General features: G+C 39.2%; 1 protein-coding gene across 1 annotated transcript in view; it reads left to right on the forward strand.

Annotated features, from left to right (window-relative positions):
• Nucleotides 1-27748, forward strand: part of spata5 (spermatogenesis associated 5) — a 194521-nt gene that overhangs the window by 53023 nt on the left and 113750 nt on the right. Inside the window, exons 11-14 of the mRNA XM_038308548.1 lie at nt 3535-3773; nt 14089-14142; nt 16529-16608; nt 21787-21913. Of these exons, the coding sequence (XP_038164476.1) occupies nt 3535-3773; nt 14089-14142; nt 16529-16608; nt 21787-21913 (500 nt within the window). The remainder of the gene's footprint in view (nt 1-3534; nt 3774-14088; nt 14143-16528; nt 16609-21786; nt 21914-27748) is intronic.

The raw sequence follows: 27748 nt of genomic DNA on the forward strand, positions 1-27748 counted from the left end.
AAGCAACGTGGATGAAGTGTCTCTCTTCTTTTCCTCCAGACTCTGGGACCTTGATTTCCAAAGGAAATGCAAAATTTACTTTCATCAGAGAACATGACTTTGGACCACTCACCAGCAGTCCAGTCCTGTTTCTCTTTAGCCCAGGCAAGACGCTTCTGACGCTGTCTGTGGTTCAAGAGTGGCTTGACACAAGGAATGCGACAGCAGAAACCCATGTCTTTCATACGTCTGTGTGTGGTGGTTCTTGAAGCACTCACTCCAGCTGCAGTCCACTCTTTGTGAATCTCCCCCACATTTTTGAATGGGTTTTGTTTCACAATCCTCTCCAGGGTGCGGTTATCTCTCTTGCTTGTACACTTTTTTCGACCACATCTTTTCCTTCCCTTCGCCTCTCTATTAATGTGCTTGGACACTGAGCTCTGTGAACAGCCAGCCTCTTTAGCGATGACCTTTTGTGTCTTGCCCTCCTTGTGCAAGGTGTCGATGGTCGTCTTTTGGACAACTGTCAAGTCAGCAGTCTTCCCCATGATTGTGTAGCCTATAGAACTAGACTGAAAGACCATTTAAAGGCTTTTGCAGGTGGTTTGAGTTAATTAGCTGATTAGAGTGTGGCACCAGGGGCCATCAATTTTGAACCTTTTCACAATATTCTAATTTTCTGATATGATGAATTTGAGATTTTCATTTGTTGTCATTTGTAATCATCAAAATTAAACAAAATAAACATCTGAAATATATGAGTTTGTATGTAATGTATGAATATAATATACAAGTTTCACTTTTTAAATGGAATTACTGAAATCAATCTACTTTTTCATGATATTCTAATTTTATGACCAGCACCTGTACACTACTAGAAGGCTCTCATACACGCTACTAGAAAGCTCTCATACACACTACTGAAAAGCTATTAGCGGATTTCAGTTGAAACGGAAGGTGTTTCAGTGAAACAGGAAGGACCGTCATTACACCGGAAGTTGTTTTAAACGGAGGTCATTCTGGCTAGCTCCGTACATTTTGTGCTATCTCCGGCCGAAATTGTATCAAATAAAATTATTGATTCATGCTCAGCTATCCGCTAAACAACTCACAGAAGCATGGGCATTACTCGACTTTATTTTTTATGTTTTTGCTTCAACAGAGATCCTTTTCCGGTGTTGTGCGAAATTCTGTTCCCATGTGAAAATCTGTTCCACCTGTGTCGGGAGCGCGCCGCACATTGCAGCCACATAAGCGGATCTGATCATTTCCCAGGCCTTTCGGATCATTTCTTGGTTAAATAAAAAGTCGTAAAACTATACAAGGTTGAGACATTTAGTTTAATCAGCCGCTGTTGTTTACAAAATTGTAAAATAAAAATAATAAATGCGGTTTTCTTATGCCGTTTTGTGTTGTTATTTTAAACACCAAGAGAATCAGTCTCTTTCCAAGTTTTTTCACTTCAGCCTGACAGAAATAAAAGTCAAGTCACCAAATACCAAATTTGTATTGATAATTTTTTATTACTGATATAAGATGATGGGAAGTGCCTGATAGCAGTTCCATAATATGGAAACAAATTAATTTATCTGCAAATCTTAAACTGTGTTTATTCCTCTCTTCATCAACAACAAACCATCTGGATTCGGTGATATTTGAGCAATGTTTGCCTAAATTAAAGGAGGGGGACCATATATTTTAGCTTTCTAATAGTGTGTATGAAAGCTTTCCAGTAGTGTGTTTGAGAGCTTTCTAGTAGCGTGTATGAGAGCGTTCTAGTAGTGTATATGAGAGCCTTCTAGTAGTGTATATGAGAGCGTTCTAGTAGTGTATATGAGAGCTTTCTAGTAGTGTATATGAGAGCTTTCTAGTAGTGTATATGAGAGCTTTCTAGTAGTGTATATGAGAGCGTTCTAATAGTGTATATGAGAGCGTTTTAATAGTGTATATGAGAGCGTTCTAATAGTGTATATGAGAGCGTTCTAGTAGTGTATATGAGAGCGTTCTAATAGTGTATATGAGAGCTTTCTAGTAGTGTATAAGAGAGCTTTCTAATAGTGTATATGAGAGCGTTCTAGTAGTGTATATGAGAGCGTTCTAATAGTGTATATGAGAGCTTTCTAATAGTGTATATGAGAGCTTTCTAATAGTGTATATGAGAGCTTTCTAATAGTGTATATGAGAGCGTTCTAGTAGTGTATATGAGAGCGTTCTAATAGTGTATATGAGAGCGTTTTAATAGTGTATATGAGAGCGTTCTAATAGTGTATATGAGAGCGTTCTAGTAGTGTATATGAGAGCGTTCTAGTAGTGTATATGAGAGCTTTCTAGTAGTGTATATGAGAGCTTTCTAATAGTGTATATGAGAGCGTTCTAGTAGTGTATATGAGAGCGTTCTAATAGTGTATATCAGAGCTTTCTAATAGTGTATATGAGAGCTTTCTAATAGTGTATATGAGAGCGTTCTAGTAGTGTATATGAGAGCTTTTTAATAGTGTATATGAAAGCTTTCTAGTAGTGTGTATGAGAGCTTTCTAGTAGCGTGTATGAGAGCGTTCTAGTAGTGTATATGAGAGCCTTCTAGTAGTGTATATGAGAGCCTTCTAGTAGTGTATATGAGAGCTTTCTAGTAGTGTATATGAGAGCTTTCTAATATTGTATATGAGAGCTTTCTAGTAGTGTATATGAGAGCCTTCTAGTAGTGTATATGAGAGCGTTCTAGTAGTGTATATGAGAGCGTTCTAGTAGTGTATATGAGAGCTTTCTAATAGTGTATATGAGAGCGTTCTAATAGTGTTTATGAGAGCGTTTTAATAGTGTATATGAGAGTGTTTTAATAGTGTATATGAGAGTGTTTTAATAGTGTATATGAGAGCGTTCTAATAGTGTATATGAGAGCGTTCTAGTAGTGTATATGAGAGCTTTCTAGTAGTGTATATGAGAGCTTTCTAATAGTGTATATGAGAGCGTTCTAGTAGTGTATATGAGAGCGTTCTAATAGTGTATATGAGAGCTTTCTAGTAGTGTATATGAGAGCTTTCTAATAGTGTATATGAGAGCTATCTAATAGTGTATATGAGAGCGTTCTAGTAGTGTATATGAGAGCTTTTTAATAGTGTATATGAAAGCTTTCTAGTAGTGTGTATGAAAGGTAAAGCTTTTTACCAGTTTATATGAACAGTTCTCACTACTTTGTATGAGAGCTTTTGAGTAGATTATATAAGAGGTAAATGTTTTCACTAGTTTATGTGAGAGCTTTTTACTAGTGTTTGTGTGAGGTTTTCAGTATATTATATGGAAGAGTGTAATTTAATATGTGTATATGCAAGTTAATTCTGATTTATGTCCCTGGGGGCACCTCATACAATATTGCCAAATGTATTTTCTTACCTATCCCAATTATTGGAATCAGGTGCTCTAATTTCCCCCTCATTTCCTGCTTAATATTTTCCCCTCTGATTTCTAACCTTTATTGTAATTTTTTTACAGCATTTTTTTACAGAACAAGGTCAGCTTGGATGAAAATAACTTTTCATTTAGCTTTAATTTAAGTAGGATGGTTTACCTTGGCTTCATCTTTCCAGGTCCGCTGGTCTGATGTTGGTGGGATGGCAGAGGTGAAGCTGAAACTGAAGCAGGCCGTGGAGTGGCCCCTGAGGCACCCGGAGGCCTTTACCCGCATGGGGATCCAACCACCAAAAGGAGTCCTGCTCTATGGGCCCCCAGGCTGCTCCAAAACCATGATAGCCAAAGCCCTGGCCAATGAAAGTGGCCTCAACTTTCTGGCTATTAAAGTGAGTTTTCACCATTCAATTCAAGTTATTTTTTTTCATCCCTCTGTGCTGACCTAAAGTTATCGAATTACTTTGCTGGTTTCCTGATGAGTTAAAATTAAAGATGGTACTAAAGCTGGCTGTTTTTCTTTTATTTGATGGGATACATAAAAAATGAAGACATAATGTTTTACAGATGTTGGTCTGCATATCCTTTTCCTGATTGAATGTTCTGCCAAAACTGTGCGTATGAGTCAGCCATTAGTCTAAGGAGTGATGATTTGTTGTTATCTAACAATCTCTGCATTTGCAGCTCAGCATTATTCATAATTTGTGTTGCATTTTGTCTCTTAATTAAATAAATGGCATTCAGTCATCCAATAAGGGTGCATTTACTGTTTAGTTTAAAACACATTCCTCCAACATTTATTAGACATTAAAGATACTTTGCATTTTTCACTTCATATTTTTTCTGTTTTCTTTTCCAAAAATGTCTTAACGTACTCCTCCTTGCCTGTTTTCTTTCCCCTTGGTCTTTCCTGCTCCTTCACTATAGGTTGGGTTTTGTGACAGTGTTAATCATGTTTACAGCTGGAGAAAAAGACATTTAAAGGTCCCAAATATATTGACAATAAGGTCCCCAGAGGATATTTTGTTGTTTTTTTCCCCATCGGAAATGCAGACAAATCTCAATCCAGTCATCTCAATACAGAGTGCGGAACAATCCATTTTTTTAAACAGCAACTGGAAACCCAGACTGTAAACAACCTTTCAATGAACAAACTAACTAAGTAAACCAAAACCTGATATTTAGTCTGAGCTGCTTATGGCCTCTATCTGCTCTGATCAACTAACCAGGCTGCTACTAACAAAAGTAATCTATGGCCACATTCACACTGCAGGCCTTGATGCTCAATTCCCATTTTTTTTGTAAAATGCGATGTTTTTGCATTGCTGTTTAATTGCCAAATATATGCGTATGTGACCCCCAGTGTGGACTACATTCATACAATTTAAGTGTCCCGCATGCGCAGTGGAGGACGCAATTATGTCACAAGCAAGAATGCTCTGTGTTTACGGAAGTAAACATGGATGCTAGTGCTGGAGAACTTCTACCTCTCAACCTTAAAAACTAAATCTTTTCAAGCTGGTTAAACATAAATACTAGTCTCGGCATTATTGTCCACCATTGTTGTTTTTTCTGCCACTTTTGCAAGAATCAGAAGTGACCACTGTCGGGTATTAATGACATTCAGGTCGGATGGATGCAACCTGGCTGTTCAGACACTGGTTGCATTTGAAAAGATCAGATTCGTATCTGATATAAATATATGCCAAATATATGCGACTTGTATGTGATCTCCTGTGTAAACCGCATCGTCCACCATGGTTGTCGTTTTCTTGCTGCTTCCTATTATATGTCAAGATCCAGAATAGTGACCTTTGTCTGGTATTAATGGCGTTTAGGTCGGATGAATGCGACCTGGCCGTTCAGACAAGATCAGATTCGTATCGGATTCAGGACCACATAGCCAAGTGGCCTAGGTCGCATTGGAAAAAATGGGATCTGTGTTGTTCAGACAGCCATGAAAAGATCAGATCCAAGTCACATATGGGCAAAAAATCGGGTCACTTCAGGCTGCTGTGTGAACGTAGCCTAAGTCACTTGTTGGGCTGTTGGGCTCTGTGTGTAGACCAAAACAAGAAGTGTTACAAACAAAGCCTTTCTCTACTCTGAAGTCAGAATTCTGCCAAAAGGGTGAACGGATTAAAAAGAGCAGTTTTATTTAAAGCAAATGCAGGCTAACTACTCTCCAAACACATTTTAAAAGTTCATTATGTCCACATTAAATACTATATACCTACAGTATATCACACGCATAACTTCATACTCTTTATCTGTGCTCTCTTGCTTTTTATGCACCTGTAGATTCTCCTCTACTTAAGTGTAAATCTGCTTCTGCGTGTTCATATCAGCTTCAGCTGATGTGAATTATGATCAAAAGCAGCAGATAAGGCCAATAATATCTACATTTGTTGTTAAAATAATATTTTGCATGTTTAGATGGTCATAGATGTAACTGGTTACTTACCACCCCTGGTGCTATGATTTCAGAAAGGTTGCATTCAATGAACTAAAGGAAGATTAACAGTGCATATTAGTAAAAAATCAAAAGCTAAAGACAGAATGACAAGCGGGAATCTGAAGGAAGAAAAATAGATGATTTTATAGGATCAACACAGGAGAGGAAGAAGGAGAAAGATGAAAATCAAGGATTTAGAGACAAAGGCCTAATTCCATACTAATCAAAGAGTATAATCCAGTAAATTGTGACCGCTGTAGGGAGAATAAAACAAGATAACACTTTATATGGTAAATGCTCTGTATTTGTATAGTACTTTGCTTTGCTTCTGTTTTTAAGATATTAATCCATTCATAAACACATTCACACGCTGACATATTTTTTGCCATGGTTTAGATTCCAATTTTGTCACATTGTTAAGAAATGGAAAGCTATATACACAAATCATATCCCCTTGGTGCCGAACATGCACAAAAATATATTTAACATTTGGATACCCCAAATGCAAATGATTAAAAACTACGGCTATAAAACTCTCATAGACTTGTCTAACAATAGAAAGTGTAGCTCCGTCACTGGATGCAGCACATGGCTGATCAGTCATGTTGAAAAATGTGCAAAAAAAAAGTTTTTAGAAAAACATCTTTAGTGAATTTTGAGCTTAAAATAAGGATATTTTTATAAAGTAAATAAAAGAATAGCTTTTGAAAATGTTCAGGAACTGGACCGAAATAAATTTAAATAGCATCCAAAGTCCAAAAAACACTAAAGACTAAAGAAATGAGAAGTGCCTCGAAACGTTTATAATTTCATATATTATATTTTTCCCGCAATTTCAGATGAATATAACTTAAATTACCATCAATTAAAGATAAAGTAATCCCTGGGCTTACGAACGGGTGGTGATGATTTCCTAAAGAGCTGAAGCTGGTATGGCGGCAGAGGGCTTCTTCCTGTGATCTTTGACCCTGTGTTTGTCCTCCCTCATTCATCACCCCATCCTCTCTGCCAGACCCCCCACCTGCGATGTCACCCTTAACTCCTCTCTCGTTCAGGATACGTCGACAGATGTTGATTGATTGCCTTGTTGAATCGTTGATTGGGGAATATTTAGAAAAAGGCAGGAAGTCCAGACAGAAGCTCTCAACTGGCATCACTAAGTCAGAAGCCGATGCTGCTCTGACCTTCTACCTTATCTTTCAGTAAGGCGGGATAATTTTCCTCCTTTTTTCCTCACCCTCCAATGTCAAACACACTGGCTTTGATTTTTTTTCTTTCTTTTTGGTCGGCCTTTGAATAACTAAAGGTAGCAAAAAGGCTTTAGCCTCACAATCCTCTGGGGGAAAGGGACACACTCTACTAGGAATCTATAACAATATAGGTAGGGTCTAAATCAACAGATTTAATTAGATTATTGTTAATTTGAGTCAATATTATTGTAGCCTGCCAAAATAATTTAAATTTTCTCAATATTATCAAAAATTTACATTCCAAAATGTTTTTACTTTACTGTCTGAGACTGATTAAACGATAGGATTCTCCAAACGTACTAGCACCACTGGTGTTTACGAGGAAAAAATGCGTAAAAGTCTCTTAAATAATTGATTTGATTCTGATTCGTAAAGGTTTAGAGGTAATTTGTTTTGATCAATTAAGATGCAGTCCAATCTCTGACTGGATTACCTATACCAAAGAATACATTTTCAGCTATTACCTGAATCACATCACTAGTTATGCAACATAATGAAATTAGTATCAAATTAACATTGAACTGCAAATTATTGAGATAATTGAAGTTAAAGTTAATGGTGGCTGTAAGGGACAGTGGAAAATACTTTTTTTAGATTGACCTTTGTTCATAGAAAGTAAACTTTAGGAGTTAAGATGAGAATCGATTCAAAGTTCAAAAGTTGATTTGTTTTAACAAAGCACTATTCTCCTGTAATATTTCACGGGTTTTAACATTCAGGGAAAAGAATGTTTGATTATTCTTTATTTCATTATATATCTAGATGACTGGTGTAAAGAGTCACTCCTCAGGAGCTGATCTCCAGTGTTTTACTGGTTCAACGTACATAATTCAATCAAAGGGTTTGGTAAAGCTGGGCTTACACTGTGTGATTTATTTATTTTTTTTGTCATTTTCGGGACGACTTTCCAGTCGTGCCAGAATTTTCAGCCTGATCGCGTGTCGTGTAGAGTACAGGGGGTTACGAGGGACTATCATCCTCTCGCAACCACCTCCCGATCAGGAATTGCCCCGACCGTCGTGTGCAAACAAGGATTCTTCTTCTTCCTCTCAGAGGAAAACAAAGAAGCATGGCGGGGGTGCGAGTGAAATTGAGTTCTTTCTTTAAAATTGACAGATTGCAGTAGCCACGTTTGCTCAGCCATGTCTTTGTCCAAATACGTTGTTGCCTTTTCTTTTTAGGACTTTCAGCACAAGATTGCTCAAATTACCAATGCAGCGCGTTTCACTCTTATAAGCTTCATGTTCTTCTTCTACTCATTTGGCTTCCGGATAGACGAGTCAGAGTAGCACCATCCCACTGCGGAGTTAAGTCCAACATGGTTTTTTTAGACGTATAGTGTGAGCAGGTAGATCGCATCAGAGCGTCGTGCTGCACAGTGGTAGAACGTACATCGGGGGCTGTGAATTCACTCTGTGCGACGGAACCCTGCAGTTTCATCGTACAATGTATGCTGTAGCTGCGTGCAACGATTGAAAAAATCTCACAGTGTATGCACGGCTTAAGTTGATGCCGCAGAGCATTAGGAGCTAAGTTAGCTCTTGGATCAGTTGTGTCAGAGCAAAACCATCCAAAACATGCAAAGTACTCTAGACTGGACACTCCTGCTTTAGAGCTTACTGTCTGTTTTCGCTTTACTTCGCCTCACAGGTCGTTAGGGAATCATACCTGCCCACCAAGATGGCCAACTACAAAAAGTCAAGCCTTTTATTTATTGATTTTTCTGTCAACCTGCTGAGGACGACTTTTATAACTGAATTTCAATGAGGATTTCTTGAAGCGATCTGTGCTAACTAATCTCCCGGGGACTTTGAAAAAGAAACGTCCCACACCATCACAGTTCCACTACCGTACTTTAAATTGGACACATTTATCTTACATGATTAGACCCACTCTGCAGTTCTCTTAACAAAATCAAAATCAATCCTTTTTTTTCCTCTCTTGCTCAATGAGCACAGTCCAGTGTACATTTTCTGCAGCTGTCCAAACATTCCTGAGGGTGGATGCTGATTAAATCTAATGGTAGTTATGGAGACTTAATAACTCTAAAATGCTTTTAGTCCATTACCTCCCTACTCACTGTGTGGCGATAGGATCAACTGGGGTCCCCCTCCTGTTTAGCATTGCACCCGTTTTGAAGTCTTATTATTGCCCTGACTGCTGCTGTTGGCATGTTTAAGTCCAAGTATGTACTTATGAAGATGTAAAACTTGTTTTACCTGTACTTTCTCTTGACTTTCCAATTTTGAAAGGTGGCTTAGAGCAACAGCCTTAAGATTAAGGTATAAACTACGAAAAATAATTCGTTAGGTTAATTTTTTGCTATTATTGAACACCTATACATAAATTAACCAATAGCATGAATGTGGTAAAATATGGGCGGAGCTAGGGCGTGGCCACAGCAACTCTTAGCCAATCATTGTCCACCCCTCGTAACACTCCTACCAGGTGATTTCTTGTTCCCACCTTGTCATTCATCACCTCTGGAGCATTTTCCTCCAAACCAGAGGGGGGCAGTAGTGATGCTCTCTAGTGAAATGTCTGTACTAATTTGACATTTTAATTGCTATTGAAGGACGGATGGAGCGTGAGATCGATAGATGGATAGGTGCAGCGTCAGCAGTGATGCAGTCGCTTTATCGGACTGTTGTGGCAAAGATGGCGGCACAGCTCTCGATTTACTGATCGATCGACACTCCCATCCTCACCTATGGTCATGAGATCTGGGTAATGACCGAAAGGACAAGATCGCGAATACAAGCGATCAAAATGAGTTTCCTTTGCAGGGTGACTGGGCACACCCTTCGAGATCAAGTGAGGAGTTCAGTTACCTGGGAGGAGCCAGAGTAGAGTTGTTGCTTCTCCATAATGAAAGGAGTTAGCTGAGGCCCGGGCATCTGTTTCAGTTGCCTCCTGCTTGACTCCCTCGGGAGGTGTTCCAGGCATGTCCTATTGGGAGGAGGCCTCGTGGAAGGCCCAGGACATGGTGGAGGTACTATGTCCCTGAGCTGGCCTGGTGTCGCCTTAGGGTCCCCCCCAGAGCAGCTGGAGGAGGTGTGTGTGGATCGGGAATCTGGGCATCTCTGCTTAGACTGCTGCCTCCGCGACCCGGCCCCAAACAAAGCAGAACAAAATGGATGGATGGAATTGTGAGTATAGTAACCAGAAATTGACGTAAAAAACACAGTAATTATTTATTCACATCAATATATCAACATTAAAGATGATAAATACTGACCTCAGGCTCTTTCCAGGACGTTTTTTTGTGTTTTATGTGAAAAAAATGGAAATGCGTCTCTGCAAGACAATTAGGAGTTTTCTATCTAGTTAAAGATAAGCAGCAACTGCTCACCTCGTTTAATGTAATATCACGCAGAAACATAAACTATTAAATCCAACAATATCTGTGGTTAAATATTTGTGAGGACTTCATGACAATTAAGTCTGTATTCAGTGATTTCCTGTTGGTAAAACAGGATTAATGTAGATTGAGTGGTTTTTGGCCACCACACAGTGCCCATCAGCTCTGCCTAAAAATTTTCTGGTTCCATCTCTGGGTTAAGGTGCCACCAAGTGTTGAAGGTGCTTTACTCCCTAAACAAAGATTTGTGCCTTCAGGTTCTGCAGACAGTTTTAAAGTTATCACCCAGAGATCTGTTCTTTGAAACAGGATAGAAAACATCCTGCCCCGTGCTGCTGAAAGCCGCTCTCAACCTTCTGCAATAACAGTATCAGGTTTTTCCAGTGCTGCGGTTGCTTTGACACAGATGCATTATCCCATTTTAAATGTGGGTACTTTAAGGGCTCAGCCTGTTTCCTCCATGTAAAAAAGCCCTATTATCATCTTGTCAATTTTGGTTTCCTCCCTTCAGCCACTCAAACACACTAGCAGTCGCAGATGCATACCTGCATGCCAAAATGCACACAAAAACACATCTTGTATCTCTGCTGGTGTTTTTGAAATGTCAACATGTCCATGCCTCAGCTCTACCATGGAGCCAGCAGCCTGGGAATAATGAAGGAGACAAAAGGGCTGGAAGTTAAGTGTCGTCTCGTCAATCAGCCAAGAGGTGTTGAAAGAGTAGATCGCATTGGAGGAAATACTTCTAAAGGCTGACTGAATGTTTGTCTCCTCTCGAAGGAAAAAAAGAGTCGTACTTTTAGAGGATTTCCACATCAAAATTTCCACATATTTTAAAACATGTTGCAGAATTTATTAGATAAATTCACTGGATTGGATATAAAAACAAAGTGGACCCAGACTTTATAGCATGACTTTATAAAAATAAGAGACACAGCTAAACACTTAAGCACTGAAACAGGAATGGTTTTAAGGCAATGACTGTGAAATATTTTTCAAGAAATACCACGTCAGTAAATACTGTTTTCAAGTCCCTTTATGATACGAATTTTAAAGCAGTAACCCTCGATATAGAAATAAAAAATACTGTTATCCATTTGCATGATTCCATTTGTTAAAGGCGGTGATGTAAATTTTATTCTTTCATTTTAAAAAGTTACATTTCAGTTTTTAGGTAAAAAAGAAGAATGACAGACAGCTTCCAATCACTTTGATTTCCAAGGCACATCTAACTGTTGCCAATTAAAACTCTGCACTGTCTGTTTTCACCTCTACCTCTAGTCGCATATGTACCACAGTTTAAGGACCAGGATTCAGTTTAAAAAGAAAAAAGAGACGAACATTCTGTCATTACCTCAACTTTATCTAGGAGAGAGAAAACAGGACAGAGGAATGGAGACATGAGTCCTCTCAATGGGAAAGCAAACCGACATGTGCGCAGATTAGGACCATAATTCTCTATAATCTGGCATTCAAAGTATTTCACACATATTCATATTTTTCCTTGAAATTGGCAACAAGCTACTAAATTAAAACTACAGAATATAACTTGTGGGTCATTTGAAGGCTGCGTCAGTTTGCTGATCAAATAAACTTCCGTAAATAATTAAATTGAACCATTAGGCAGATTTTGTAGAGCGACTTAAACCGCTACCGACCCCCAGAGGGAACACATCAGTTAGACTCAGTTAAAGAAAGCCGGAAATCTTTTTTTTAATTCAGTATTAATATATGTCACACTGAAATGTTATTCCATGAGGGTCACATGACTTGTAAACACATTTTAATATTCATAACAATCTCTAATAACTGCATTTATAATTAGCTAAGTTTCCTAGTTTGATGTTTTTTTGTTTTTTAAAGCCAATATTTTAATTGTTTCAATTTTAATAATTTGAATTATATATATTATCAGTTAATTATAAATATATCAGTTTTATACATTTTGTAAAATCATTGTCATAAGTTTGTACAGACATCTGTTGTGGGCATTCTTGGCAGTCTTTCTGATGGTTTTGTTTTATTGACTTTAAAATTAGGGCTGAAACAATTAATCGGATTAATCGATTATTGAAATAATAGTCAACTTATTTAATAATCGATTAATCATTCACTGAATTATAGAGACTCCAAAACATGCCTTTAGCTGACAGAGCGACCCACTTAGAGCAGTAATTCTATATAGATTGTGAAAACAAATATTTAACATTTTGCATTTGAGAGAAAAAACTAGTTTTTTTTTTTCCATCATTATGCTCCATCCAGAACTACTCAAGTGGTAACATTTTAGTTTCACCTGGTTTTATTTAGTAATTAATCTTCTTTAAGGAACCTTTGGCTATCCGATTACTAATCACTTGATCTAAAAAAATAATCAACAGATTAATCATTTTGCAAAGTAATGGTTAGTTGCATCCCTGATTAAAATGTAATTGTTTCACAGATATGTAGAAATATATTCTGCTAGAAGTTTTGGCCTTATCGCCTAGCTCTACTATGTCAAAACACCTTTCAAGAAAAAAAAATATCAGCGTATTTGATTGAAAAAAGACTTTTACTATAATTGGAAGAATAATTAGGACCAGTTGAATGATCATTTCCAAAATACACAACTTCAACTCTGTCTGATCTCTGCAGATCTGCTGCATTCAGTTGGAAGCAGATCCTAGAAGGTTCGTCCAGCACATCGTTAATTTCATTTCATCTTTAATTTCATTGTGTGTTTCTGCACAATAACAATAACAGGAATTCTGCTTCTTTTTCTGGTTCCTTGAGTTTTGGAGAAAACTTATTTCTCCTAAGCTACAAGACGCATTTCAAACCTACTAAGCCTCCTAATCTTTAATACTTTTAATGCAAGCAGCACTTTTCAGGAGCTGCTTGGACAAACAGTACATCATATTCTATGTGAAGCATGCATGTCCTTCCACTAATAACCACAGACAAAGTAGATCTGGGTTGGTTTGGGTCATCCTGTGCAGTAGTAGCAGTCATAGCAAAAGGCTCCTGGAGAAAAATGTGTTTTCCTTCCTCCTTGATTTATTGTTTTGCTGTTCTTTTTAAATCGAGTGTGAAAAAAAAAAAAGAAAGCTCCAAAGTTGATATATAAAATCCAGCAATAGCCTTGACAAATATGGCCGGAGGTTGCACAGATATTTAAAAAGCTGTTGCGAGCCCAAACCTCTGTTCCATGCCTTAGATCTTCCTAAAGATCAGCTTTTCTATTTGATGTGCCTGAATGCATTCATAACAGGAAAAGTTGCTCCATGGTGCGAGCAGATGTGCTACTTTAATGCTCACGGAGTGGAAAATGTGCATCTTTGCCAAGTGAGCCACATGTGTTACATACAAACATGAAACGGTACACAGCGTACAGGGAGCATAGAAAGAATTTCACACAAATTGGACAAAAGATGTCCTGCTGTGCCGCAGCTCTGAGTTATCACCATTTTATGTTTGGAGGAGCAGATGCTTTTGCTGTCATTGAAAACTTTACTGATGGACTTTGTCTGTTGGAATACTATGAAAAAGATTTTGACTAATTTAGAAGAATATTAGATTCTTAAAATTAGTCAAACATAGTGCTCTTTCTGTAGTAGCCTTGTTAACTCTGTCCCGTTTTACATGTATCTTTCTTTTAGGGTCCAGAATTACTGAGCAAGTATGTTGGGGAGTCTGAAAGAGCAGTTCGAGAGGTAAGATCATTAAACTTTCCTTACTGGGACCTTTTCTGTGCAACTCGTTATCCTAAAACCAAAGACTATAATGATTTTTATGGGATTTCATGCGTTGTCGGGATTTGGAAGAAAAAAGATGACAACTGAAGCTCTGCAGCTCCTCCAGAGTTTCTGTAGACGTCTAGCGTATTTGTTGCTTCATGGGATCTAAAAATAGATCCTAACATGCTAGAATTATTCTAAAATGAGTAGGAACAGTAGCCTGACGTAGTCCTACTCAATTCTAGTCAGAATATGAGTCTGATACTGCTCCATAGAGCTGTGATTATGGGGCGTGTTTTGAACGAACCAGAAAAAAAAATGCCTCTGTACTCAATTGGATAGACCTACAACCAATAAGAGCGACGGAGTGCGTGACGTATGTTAAGCGATGCATAGTTTTTGTCAACAAAAATCAAAGCGTGCAGTTGCACACCTAGAATAAGAAGATGAGCCTTGATCGCGTTTCTCTGTTCCTCTTTTAAAATTAAATTGCTGTCGATATCTTCTAGAACAGACCTAGTAGCAGAATCTACTCACCTCAACTCTCCGGCGGCAGCCATTGTTGTTGTCACTCAAGCGCGCTTTGGTCACATGGTTGATTACGTTACTGTTGATCATCTGTCCATCATCGTATAAAGCCCGCCCTGACAATTTGATTGGATTGCCTGACAGTGGGCGATAATACTCACGCTACTATGGAGCAGAGCCAGACCGAACTTCCCGACCTCAAACCTTGTGGGCGGGACTAAGTTCGGAATGGCACCCAGGCTATAGGAACAGTGCAAAAAGTGACCTTTTTTTTTTATTTAAAAGTATAGTGGAGGATTTTTGCAAATTTTTGAAGAAAAAAAAAAACGCCCTCTCCACTTTAAAGAAAAAAAGCCCATCCAAGATTTGCAATTTTTCCACTATGTCACACTCAGAACCGATAAGTGAAAATGGGGACGAGCATGTTTGACGGTCTTACGTAACATATCACCAAAATGATTGACAATTAGGAGAACCACTTAGGCTACGTTCACACTGCAGCCTGAAGTGACCCAAATCCGATTTTTTGACCCCTATGCGACCTGGATTTGATCTTTTCATGGCAGTCTGAACAACACAGATCTGATTTTTTCCAATGCGACCCAGGCCACTTGGCTATGTGGTCCTGAATCCCATACAAATCTGATCTTTTCAAATGTGACCTGTGTCTGAACGGCCAGGTCTGATTCATCCGATCTGAACGTCATTAATACCAAACAAATGTCCCTATTCTGCGTCTTGCTATGCAGAAGTGGCAAGAAAAACAACAACCATGGTAGATGATGATGTGGAGAGCAGCATTTATGTTTAACCATGTAAAAAGATTGAGTTTTTATGGTAGGAAAAGACATTAACATCCATGTTCACTTCCGTAAACATAGAGCACGCTGGCCTGTGATGTCATCGCGTCCTCTACTGTGCATGCGGGACACTTGGGTGTCACAAAAAAATCGGAATTGAGCATCAAGGCCTGCAGTGTTAACGTAGCCTTAGTTAGATGATCCACCCAGAAAAAGAACATCCTCCACTATACCTTTAACATTTAATGTTGCAGTGGTGAAGATCACAAACATCCAGTATTGTTTCCTGACAGACTGAGCTTTTTCACTTGGATTTCCTGTGAAAATAATAAAAAAGTTTAGTTTATTGCTCAAAAAACAAACAAAAATAAAAACAACAACATTTTATCTGAGCTCAAGGATTTTGGTTCCCATGGCAGAAGCCGTTTCTGGGGAGATATATGATAAACTGAACGGAGCTCAATTATATATTCAAAGCTTTGGGTTTTGGTTTATATGCAAAATGTCACCACAGCTTCCCATCCGGCCTTTCTGCCCCTGAATGCTTTTTGTTCATTGATGTTCTCCAGTAAGCCTCTAAGGCCTTCACAAAACAAAGGAATTTAAACTCAGATTAAAGTAATTTCTTTAATATTTAGATGAATTGACTTTGCATTGGATTTTATTATGTGGAATCAGAGTGAAAGAGGCGGAACATTAATGCACTTTTAAGATTTTAGTTTGTAAAAAGAAGAAAAACGTCAGTCACATAAACATTTGTGGACCTAACCTGCTAAAATTTGGAACACAGTGTTTTTGTTAAATTTCATAAACCCAAATCCCCCCTGATCTCTGTGTTCCCGAGCTGAATGGCAGAGCTCTGACGGAGGTTTAGTTTTGACGCAACAGAAGGAAAACCTGCGCTGTGATTTTGGGTTTTAATGACTGCTGTATTTCCTCTGAATGTTTGTGTCTCAGATGATTCATCCGTCCCGTAAAAACATTCGTCCTGTTTCTGTTTCTCCCTCTTCCTCTGCTGCTGACGCTTCCCACAGGTGTTTCGGAAGGCGAGGGCCGTCGCTCCATCCATCGTCTTCTTTGATGAGATCGATGCTCTTGCCAGCGAAAGAGGAAGGTACAGTGTGTCATCTCTGTATTTCTTTGTAAACAGGTTGACGATTAAAAACTAAAAATGTCCGCAAAGCGGAAATCAATCTGAAAAACAACTTCCTTCTGCTTGGTGATGAACTCACAATCATCTTGGTGGTCCGCGTTAATCATATGACTACAGCCTCTGTCCGCTTACATCACTCTCTGATTCATGCATGATAGAAGAGTAACAAACATCCCAAAAAAAAAAAAAGTCTGCATGAATGCACCGGATCCCATGCTGGGCTTGCAGAGTTTTGTGGCTTTTCACCAGCGGAGAACAGGGACATCAGGGCACAGGGAACATCTGTGGCCTGAAGGGAAGAGACTTTGGGAGGGGGGGGGGGGGGGGTGACAGAGGACATTGACCAGAGGCACACAGACACTTCATTGTGCTCTTTCACAGCAGATGGGGAAGGCCAAATATGCTGCGTGCTTCCTGCTGAACTGGGCAAAGGAGGTTAAAATGTGCAGGATGCATCGAAGAAAAGGGAAGCAGGCCTTATAGCTTCATTCCTTTGATAAGTTAGCACCCCCCACCCCCACCCATTTTGATACTAGCTTCTTTACATCTACGACATGTTGCAATGTAACTTTAATCTTTGTCTCAACAATTCAGCTTCTCTCAATTCAATTCAGTTTATTTATATAGCTCCAATTCACAACACATGTCATCTCCAGGCACTTTACAGTTCAACCAGATCATAGAGTCAGATTGATTCAAAGTTTTCTATCTAAGGAAAATCAGTTGATTGCATCGACTCTTTGACTCGGATGCAATCCCTCACTGTTTAGTGAAAAGATGGACGTTCAGCAGAACCTTCCGAACTGATTGGGGGAAGCGACGCCCAGTGCCCGCCTACCAAAGTTTGGCTTTAGACAGTCATGGTAACAAAGGAAGTAGCAGCAGACGCCATGAGAAGGTTCAACAATTTATGCTTTTACAGTCTTACTTTTCGTCTTTGAAAGATAAAGTTGTGGATTCTGACGGTCTTGGTCTGACTGTGGGCTCATCAGCTCCTGCTTTTGTCTCAGCTGCAACGTGATTTGGGTCAGTCTCAAACTGTTGACGCACAGGCCAGTGGCTTTCAGAAGGGCTATACCTGGAACTAAAAGGTCTAGCAACCCTATTGGCTGAAAGTTAGCAGATCTGAGTAAGAATTTTTCAGTTGTTTCTTTGCCAGCCCACTAGCAGCTTCCATCTGTGCTGTTTTCTGTCACTATGATGGAGCTTTCTTCTCTCCTTTTATACATTATCAATTTCAGTGCTTCTAATGTGCCAACTGCTTCTTATTTTGCCAAATCACTGGGACTGAAGCAGGACTGGACCTGTGCCTTAAGGCCGCTCACCAGTCAGAGAAATGCACCTCTTGCAGATCTGGAAAGGTTATTTATTGGCCCTCACTTCCTAGTGGGTTTAATCAACGAAGTGGCTCGCAGACCATAGCTACACACTCTATCTAGCAAGAGATGAGAAGCAGCTGTAAATCTGTCACCCTAACTTCTGCAAGGCTAGACTGATGGAGGGAAGTAAGGAAGACTGGTGAAAAGAAAGAGAGGACAAATATACTAACAGACACCTTCTACAGTCTGAAATGTAGCATACGTCCATCCATCCATTCATCCTTACATCTATCCATCCATCCTTCCTTCCTTCCTTACTTGCATCCATCATTCCTTCCTTCCTTCCTTCCTTACTTGCATCCATCATTCCTTCCTTCCTTCCTTCCTTGCATCCATCCATCCATCCATCCATCCATCCATCCATCCATCCATCCATCCATCCATCCATCCATCCATCCATCCATCCATCCATCCATCCATCCATCTGCCTGTCCATTATATTTATCCGTTCTTTCCTCAGACTCCATATTAGATCCCATCCTCCATTGCTTGTTTGTTCGGTTTCTGAAAAGTTTATTCGTTTCCGATCTGTTTTTGCGTCTCTTTCCCCGTTAACTATCTCCATAACTTCATCTTTTTTTAAAAGTGCAGCTTCCTGTCTAGCGTGTTGTCTCCCCTTCCCCAAACTTTCTCTCCTCCTCTGTCACCCCCCTCCTTTCTTCTCCCTGGTATCTCGGTGACAGAGCTCTTTTGTGCTCCTCTGAAGACTTGTTTCCACTAATGACGTCTGGCACTTCCTGCTGGCCCTGTCAACAGAGGCTGTATGTGTGTTTGATGCCAGAAGGATGGCTGTCTGTGCTCTGCTATGGAAAATAACCACCTAGTAATGCACTGAGTAATGCGCTGATGAGTTTTTGAAGGCTGACGATCTTTATTGGAGTAATACTTTTACCCTTTCCAATAAAGGGTCACAGTTGTTCAAAACAAGGATTTATCTGGGTCAGTCCCTCATCCACCTTGTCACATGATTATTCAATTTTTATTCCTCACATCCTCATTCTGTTGTCATATTTTGGTTTCATTTATTCCAATTTATTTAAAATTTTCACTCAGTGTTACTGTTTGTTTTTCATTTGAATGTTTGCATGCAGCAGCTATTCTGTCTCACTGGGATCAGAGTAGCAGGCCAGATTGCTCTTTCAGTCAAAGGCTGTTACACCTGGAACAGCATCCCTCTCACTATCAGAGAATCCTCCACTTTAACACATTAAAGACTCAGTTAAAAACATTTAAAATCAAATCGACAATGTGCTCATTATACCTTACCGACCTCCTGGAACATGACTCAGCCAAATGTTTGCATCGGGTGTTACTTACTTATATTTTTATGCTAATGTGTGTTTGAAGTGTATGACCTGCCCTTGTAAGTATGAAGCCTCAATTATTTTGTTTGTTTTAGTATTTTTTTAATTGCTGTTGGCATTACACACCTTGCCCAGTGAAAAAAGTTGAAAACTAGCTCTGTAGAGGAGAGTCTAGAGTAGACTGTGTTGTTCCTTTTGTGTAAAAGTGCTTTTAGTCAAAGAGCCTTTGCAGTTACAGTATCTTAGGAACGGAACTCTGTCCCTCAGAACATCAGAGAACAGAAAACATACACTATTTTCAAAAAGCATCTAAAAAATTGGCTCATAACACATCAGTCAGGTCAGCATTAGTTAAATGTCTATCATAAACAAGCCATGCTGCCACTTGTGTCTCTGCTGTGTGTATGTATATATGTGTATGTGTATACGTGTGTATGTATGTATATATGTATATATACATAGTTTAAATGTTTTATTCTATTTAATGAACCTCTGTAGTCCAGCTAACACTTATTCTGTATTTTTAAATCAGTTTTGTGGAGCTATAGCTGTTTTTGTTTCCTTTTATATTTGTATTTTTTATTGTAGAATGCCTACTGTTGTGTTTTTTTTTTTTTAGGTAGACAATTTTAAGATCTGTCCAGGGTAGGGATGGGACAGTTTATGAAAACCATCCGAACCGTTCGGTTTGACTGTCTCGGTTCGGTTTGCGTGTGTTGCGTTCGGTTCATGCGCTGCTCCTTTTTCTCATGGTCGAAGCGTTTACACTCCAGAGTAGAAGGTGGCGGTACTGCGACCAAAGCCAACCGCCAGTAGTAAACAAGAAGAAGAAAGAAGAAGCAGCGTAGCCGGGTGTAGCAGGGAAAAAAATCAGTTGTTGTGGAGAATTGTGAGGGTATGGCGAGTGTGAAAGAAGAAGGGTTGGAAGACGCGCCAGCAGCACTTCCTAGGTGTGCTGTATGGGACCACTTTGCATTTAGAGTGACCTACGATGACGGCGGAAAGAAAGTTGTGGATAAAAGTGCAACAGTGTGCAAGCATTGTGCAACACGTTTTGTTTATGCTAACAGCAACACGACCAACATGTCATGCTAACTCCGAAATCCCACATACTCTGTCGGCGCTCCGCCCCGCTGCGCTCCAGACCGCCTGCACAAAGCAAAGCCTACAGCCTCCGCTGTGGCTCCCGTCCGCTCTGCTCTGAGTTCCTTGGAGATCGTAGAGAGCATGCGCGAGATGATTTAATTCAAAGCAGCAAAACATGCGGAAATGATCCAGGGTTTCCGCGGATCAATAAAAATAATGAATTAATTAACCGTTCCACCCCTAGTCCAGGGACAACAGATGAAAAAATGCCTTTTTTCTGCTAATTCTGGTGCATTTGCAGGAATGCTTTTTAATGTACACTGTCCCTGTCAAATACATAAAATGAAATAAAAACATAGCTAATACTGACACAGTCACATAAATGTACATGGTTACACTGCAAAAAATGTAAATTTAAGTTTAGTCAAATTTTCTTATTATCAGTGCCTTTTCTATTGAATTTAGCAGGTAAGTTAGACACTTTGCCAATGGATTAAGACAATTTACATTTGAAATAAGAAAAAAACAACAACTGCAGTCTCTTACTTCAAGTGAATATTATCTATCTGTCTTATTTTATGGATAAAAATGCTAATTTCATTGGCAGATCATCGTATTTTCCTACTGAAATTAAGGGTAAATACACTAAATTTAAGAAAATTTTACTCATTTTCATAACGTTTTGCAGTGTGTACTGTCCCTGACAAATAAATAAATGCTAACAAGTCCAAACAAGGTTCCCTAACAGGTCTGTTTATTACAGAGGGACAACCTGTTTTCTGTTTCTTTTCAAAAATCTTGTTTTGAGCTCAGTGTTTTTACGGTACGTCACATGCAAAAAATAAGCGTAGTTTTGCTGCAAAATGTTGCTTTTTATTTTTCTGTCCCAAAGATAACATTAACTCGTGGGTCAAAATGCGTAAATGTTCTTGTTATCTTAGTACTCAGTAGAACTTTATATCTTTTAACATGCTTATCTCTTTCACATTCTTATTTAACATATAACTTAGCACATGGACATAATCTTGGTACTTTCTACTGATTGTTGGATTTCATCAAACCTTCTCAGCTCTTGTGCTTTCAGGACCATCTCATCTCTTATAAAAGCCATATTTAGTGCAGCTAACTTCTCACTGATATTTAGCGGCAGTCCCTGGATGATAATGATTGCTTCACAGTTTGAAGGGAAACCAACATTGGTTGGAGAAATATGCATCTTTCATTTATTTAGTTATGGCTTTAGTCTCTGACAGATTCATATGGATCCATTTCACTTTTAGTCATCCATCCTGATGTCGCTCTTCTTTCCCCACCTGCTTCTTTCCCCTTTTTACTCATCTATCTTAATTTCTTTCCCCCCTCCTCTTTAGCTCCGCAGGGTCCAGCGGCGTAGGCGACCGGGTCCTGGCTCAGCTGCTGACAGAGATGGACGGCATCGAGCAGCTCCGAGATGTCACCGTCCTGGCCGCCACCAACCGACCCGACATGATCGATAAGGTAAACACTCTTTCGCCGGCACTCTTTCTTCGTCTCTCCATCCTTCTCTTTGGTCAGTGATTGATAAGGCTGAGTAGATTTCTTGTGTTTGTTTTCCTTGTCTCTGATTCTCTCTTCCTTACTCTTATGGTGATTGATTGATAAGGTTAAAGGTCATTTGCTCTGGTCTGTCTTGCTTGATTCACCTTAAAGTTGCTGTCTTGTAGCAAAAAGTCCTGTCTCCATTTAACGTCACATCCTACTGCTAGATCCAAGCTATCGGTATTAATGATGGAAGAGGAGGGTTGGTTCTTAAGACAAATGGGAGGAAGTTAAAGTGGAAACTAAAGAAAGGCAGGCTGTTATATTTTGTTTTTTTAATCTAAGAAAGCTTATGTATTTGAACTCTATGGATGACTTCTGTTACTCATCTTTGATTGGATTCAGATTTTAGAAAATAATTTTACACAAGGAGATAAGAATCATGTTGGAAAGCATGTTTTGACCAGTGTAGAAATATCAGTCCAGAGTTTGATTCCCACAGCATGCCAGTCTGAGTCCCTCATCAGAAACTCTGGATTTCTCCCCACATTTGACCCAACTGTTCTTCTGGTATTTGAACCAGAGGTGATCAAAGTCCAGAGTCGGCCCTTGCTATATGCAAACTACACAGATGCTTTGGGCCCATCAGTGGCCTCTCATACTGAATCAAATTTAAAGACAGACATTAGTCTGGAATTTCTATATTTGCTTATTTAAAATGGTAATCTTTTGGGCTTAAACAATGAATTTCATTAGTCGATTATTGAAATAACCATCAATGTAGTAATTGATTAATCTTTAACTGGGGTATAGAGACTGTAAAATATGCCTTTAGTTGACAGAGCGACCCACTTAGAGCAGTAATTATGCCAAGATTGTAAGAAAATATATAAATATTTTGCATTTAAGATTTAGAAAAAAAAATTCTATCAATATGCTCTATCCAGAACTCCTCAAGTGTTCAAATTTTGTAAAAAAGTATTCTTTCAGGAAGCTTTGGCTGTCTGCTTATTTACCAATCTATCAAAAAAATAATCGACAGATTCATTGATTTGTAAAATTATCATTAGTTTATATAAACTAAAAGACTTTCTTTTTTTTTTTTAAATAAATAAGTTGGCCTTGTAGAAGTGCAAACAATAATCATCATAATTTGATAATTGCATTATATATGATATCTAATATAAATATATAGATATAGATATGTATATATTTATATGTATTTGTGTGTGTGTGGTTGTATACAGTTTAATGGAACAAGTTAATTGGCTACAAATACTCTTTATTGAGGATGAATCGAATATCTATGTTGTTTTTAAGCTCAACCAATTATACTTACCCTCCTACATCCACCAAATGTAAAAGGAGATGCTGCTGGTGATGACCCTAAGAGGAAGAGGGGGCCCACATCAGCTTTAGATTTGGGTCCCTCTTTTTGGGAAACTTTCAAAAAAAGCCCTTTTCTCTTAGCATCAATAGAAGGCTGTGAGCCTGGAGCTAAGCTTGGCATCATTAGTGGTAAACAGTAGTCACAATGCTTCCAAGCCTATGTTGTCTTGTTTCTGTTTACTAACAGGTGCCCAGAATGCTGCCCACTAGGCAATTACTGACATGTTTACCATGGTTTTAAAGAGTCACAGATTCAAAAGTGTCCTAATCTTCCATTATCATTCTGGTGCTTCAGTATTTAAAGCTGTAGAGCATTAAGCACAGCAGAGCGGCCCCTTCTCTACCTGTCTCTGTGCACCGCTGGTTAGACAGCCGTACAATAATCCAACAACGACTTCCCCTCATTTGTCAAAATACATTTCTCAAAAATAAAAATGGTGTCAGACAGAAGCAATAGACCAAATCAAGTTCTGGGTGAAATGTTTTGATGTTATGATATTGTGAGATCTTGTACCATTAGATCTCTTTACACCCAAATAAATGAAATTTCAAATATTTCTATTGAGAAATTCTGATATTTCTGTTCTTTGTTCCTTATTGCACACAGAGAACGATCATAGAAAGAATCTGGAAACATTCTTCCTTGAATAACTGAACAATACTGATCAGCTGGCATAACTAGTGAATACAGAGGTGCAAATAGAGTAATGTCTCACAGCTAAGTGTTTTATTATCTAAACTCATCTGAGGAGTATGTTTAAGGCAGTTTTGGAGCCACATTTGGCTCTGAATAACTCCGACTTAAATGATACAGATAAATATTTACATAATGGAGGGTGAGATAAATTTTCATTGATGCTTTGTAATATTTTTATACATTTGCCACAAAAGAATGCAAATGCTGGCACAATGGATTTTATTTTTATTGCTAATTCGGTTTTCAAACGTTTCTTGAATCATTCAAATGAATTGTTTGGGGGTGTAATCACAGCTCCCACACAACCTATCGAACTAGCAAGGAGCTGGTAGAGCCATATTTCAAAGTCAGCAGAACCAGATTAGAACCATTCAGTTAACTATGGATATGGGTGTGCTTCTATGGGGCAGTGCTTAGCGCTCAAGAGCCATGTACAGAGGCCTTAGCCCTCCTACCCCCGTTCCTCTCAGCCTACTGTACAATAAACGAGCCACTAGTCCCGCAAAAACATAAAAAAAAAAAAAAAAGATAACTCTAGATATGACTCTAGAAAAATGTTTTTTTCAAAAGGAAAAGTTCTTACAGCAGCCAGTTGTTGAAAATCTAAGACCTATTCAGATCATTCAAGTCATAATTATAAAACAATGCTTCATTTCAGCTGCAGTCTTGACTGCTATGGTTATTGGAAAGCGCTATTGCATAATAGCTACCGGTAATTCTGCTGAAAGTTTAAACTTCCGCGTCCTACACTGTGATTGGTCGGGTCTATTTCAAACCAAAGGGTCTGAGCTTTACCAGCCTCGCTGGCCAGGCTAGACCTTTTAAGCAGGTGTGAATGAAGACCAGACTAAACTATTAGACCGAGACCCACCTTTAAAGGTGGTTTCGATCCACTTCCTAATGGAATTTGGGTCAGGTAGGAATACAAAACGGCCTCAGAATCATCACAATGCAAAAAGCATAAGTGTCTTTGGACTTAGCAAGCCAACGTACTAGATGTAGCAACAAAATCATACCTGCTCCATGGTTTTTTGCTTAGCAATGCTGCTACCAGCAAGAGTTTTATCTCCTTTGGTTTGAAAGACGCATTCTCAGATACTTCAACAAAATTCTAAATAAAAAGTCTTAAAACTTACAAAGACTGAGCTGCTGTTGACTGGTTTTGCAGATGCAACAGCAGCATAAATAGGAAAAAACAGACCAGTTTTCCTCAATTTCTAGAACTTAGCTCTGTCCTGATGTACTTCTGACCAACGGGAGATACGATCGTCACACACTGGGAGTTCTAGTCCATTTTTTATTTAAAAAAAGGGAACATTTTAATACAAACTGGACCAAATGAACTAACAAATAAAGTCCATGTTTGGTCCAGATCAAACAACCAAAGGACTTTCCTGGTTTGCTGACTGACTTATCTTATGGGCACTCACATTTTTAAATCCACAATCGATCGAATCATTTTTATAGCAACACATCTAAGCTGTTAAATTGAGGTAACTTTAATGACTATAAATATCATCCAGAATTGGTTAAACCAGGGTTTATTTGACAGCTTATTTCATCCTAAACATGCTGTGAATCAAATCACTTAGCAGTCATAAACCTTTACTTTTCAAATGTTGATTAGATTCTCTTTGAAATAAGGGGGCTTATGTTTCCTTCTATGATATAAAAAGGAAAACCGTGGACGTGGCATCATTACCCTCGCTACATTTTCTATGTCTGATACTTTTGTTGTCTCCTTTGCTTCCTCTGCTCTTCCACAGGATCTTTATTTAGTCTCTTATCCACTCATCTCCTTAATGAAATTTCCTGAGTGCTGATCAAATACGGTGTCTGTGTTCTGTCAAAGAGGAAAGGAGGATGTCAGGGTGCGCTCTGAGCTCCAGCTGCTTTCTTTTGTCTTTCACTTCTCCTCTTAAACACATTTTCTTATCTCTAGTTATGAAAGCTAGGATTTCAGTCTAAAACGGCACGTCCAGCAGAAAATTTTGATAATTATTTACATTTCGACTCGAGACACAAGCTGGCATGTTTGCTGCTGTTTTATGTAAACTGATAACTGTTCACCTCATATCCATCAGCACAAATCCCCCCACATGCAAATTTTGGCTAACCCTCTCCTCAAACTCTAAACCCAAACCCCATTTCTGGCACGCTTCTGGAAGGCTGATCCACCGCCGCGGCGGGGGGATGACAGCCACTTCCTCCACCTCCATAACTGGTCGCCATCTCATTCCAGACTCCATTAGTGGTGTGGCAGCTTTCAGACAGTTTTATGTGTGTATCAGAGTAAAAAAAAAAAAAAAATACATCAACAGGAAGAAGAAACTCTATAAACAGCAGGCAGGGGGTCAGGCCTCAGGGGGGGTGGGGGGACAGATGGGAAAACCCCCGGCTGCTCTCAGGAAGTGGTCCCCTGTGCAGCTGAGAAATCAGATTACCTCCTCCAGCTCCCATCCCCTGCTGAGTGAGTGTGTCTGTGTATGTGTGGCGGGTCGGGTTCACGTCATTGGTTTGAGAAACTTATACAGGAACAGCCAAATGGGCAGATAGACCCCCCCCCCGTCCACAACAACCCAGCTCACAAATATCAGTGCCCTGCCCTGTTTTACCACTCTCAGCGTCGGTTTGCACCACAGCTTGGAAGCCATTTCCATACAAATGGCAGGATATGATGGGACAAATGAAGATGAATGAGACACTTGGGTGTCAGTGGAGTCATTGTCAGGGTTTAGTGGTGGCTCCTAGGGGGGCTGATAGAGGAAGAGGAGGGCAAAAGCCATGTTTACTTTCAAATAGCAGACCTAGTGTTGTCCCTGTCAACCAGTCTGGGGGTGTATCAGAAGATCACCCTTTACTGCAGTGGATGCTATTCTACAAAGACTGAAAGCTTTAGAAACATCCAGTCTTTAAATTGAGTGGAGATATGTTGAAGTATTCTATTATTTATTGCATTACTGTTTTATGTTATATTGTTTTATCCCATGTACCTCTAATTATGACTTTAAGTTCTAATAATATACAACCATAGTGTCACACAGAGGCCTATGTGTATTGCACACCCTTCAAAATAGGACAGACAAGAGAACAAGGCATTCAAGTGAAGTAGATGTGTGCTTCTCTGCAAAGGTCAGGAAATTACTGCAGAAAATCATATCTGTGTTAAAAATAACGATGCAACTAGAACTGCCTGGGGCCTGCACAGTTGAGTTCTGGGTTCGATTCCACGCTCGGGGTCTTTCTGTATGGAGTTTACATGTTCTCCCTGTGCATGCATGGATTCTCTCCGGGTACTCCGGCTTCATCCCACAGTCCAAAAACATAACTGTTAGGTTAATTCGTTTCTCTAAAAAAATATCCTTATGTCTAAGCGTGTGTGAGGGCATGGTTGTGTGCCTTGTTTGTCTCTGTGTTGCCCTGCAATAGACTGGCAACCTGTCCAGGGTGTACCCCAACTTTAGCACGTTGTCGGCTAGAGATAGGCACCAGCACCCCATGCGACCCCAGCAGGGATAAGTGTGACAGTAACAGGATGGATGGATGGATGGATGGATGGACTGCCTTGATTTGGATCAGTTTGTCGTGTCACCACTGACAGATAAAGATGGAATAATAAAATATTTAAAGATCTTTTGTTTTATTATTTCTTTTTACTTTGAGTTCAATTAAGCTTATTTTCTATAGCTCCAATTCGAAGCACATTTCGTCTCAAGGCTCTTTAAGGA

The sequence above is a fragment of the Cyprinodon tularosa genome, unplaced genomic scaffold, assembly GCF_016077235.1.
Source record: "Cyprinodon tularosa strain WSP-4 unplaced genomic scaffold, ASM1607723v1 ctg117, whole genome shotgun sequence".
In the NCBI taxonomy this organism is placed as follows: domain Eukaryota; kingdom Metazoa; phylum Chordata; class Actinopteri; order Cyprinodontiformes; family Cyprinodontidae; genus Cyprinodon; species Cyprinodon tularosa.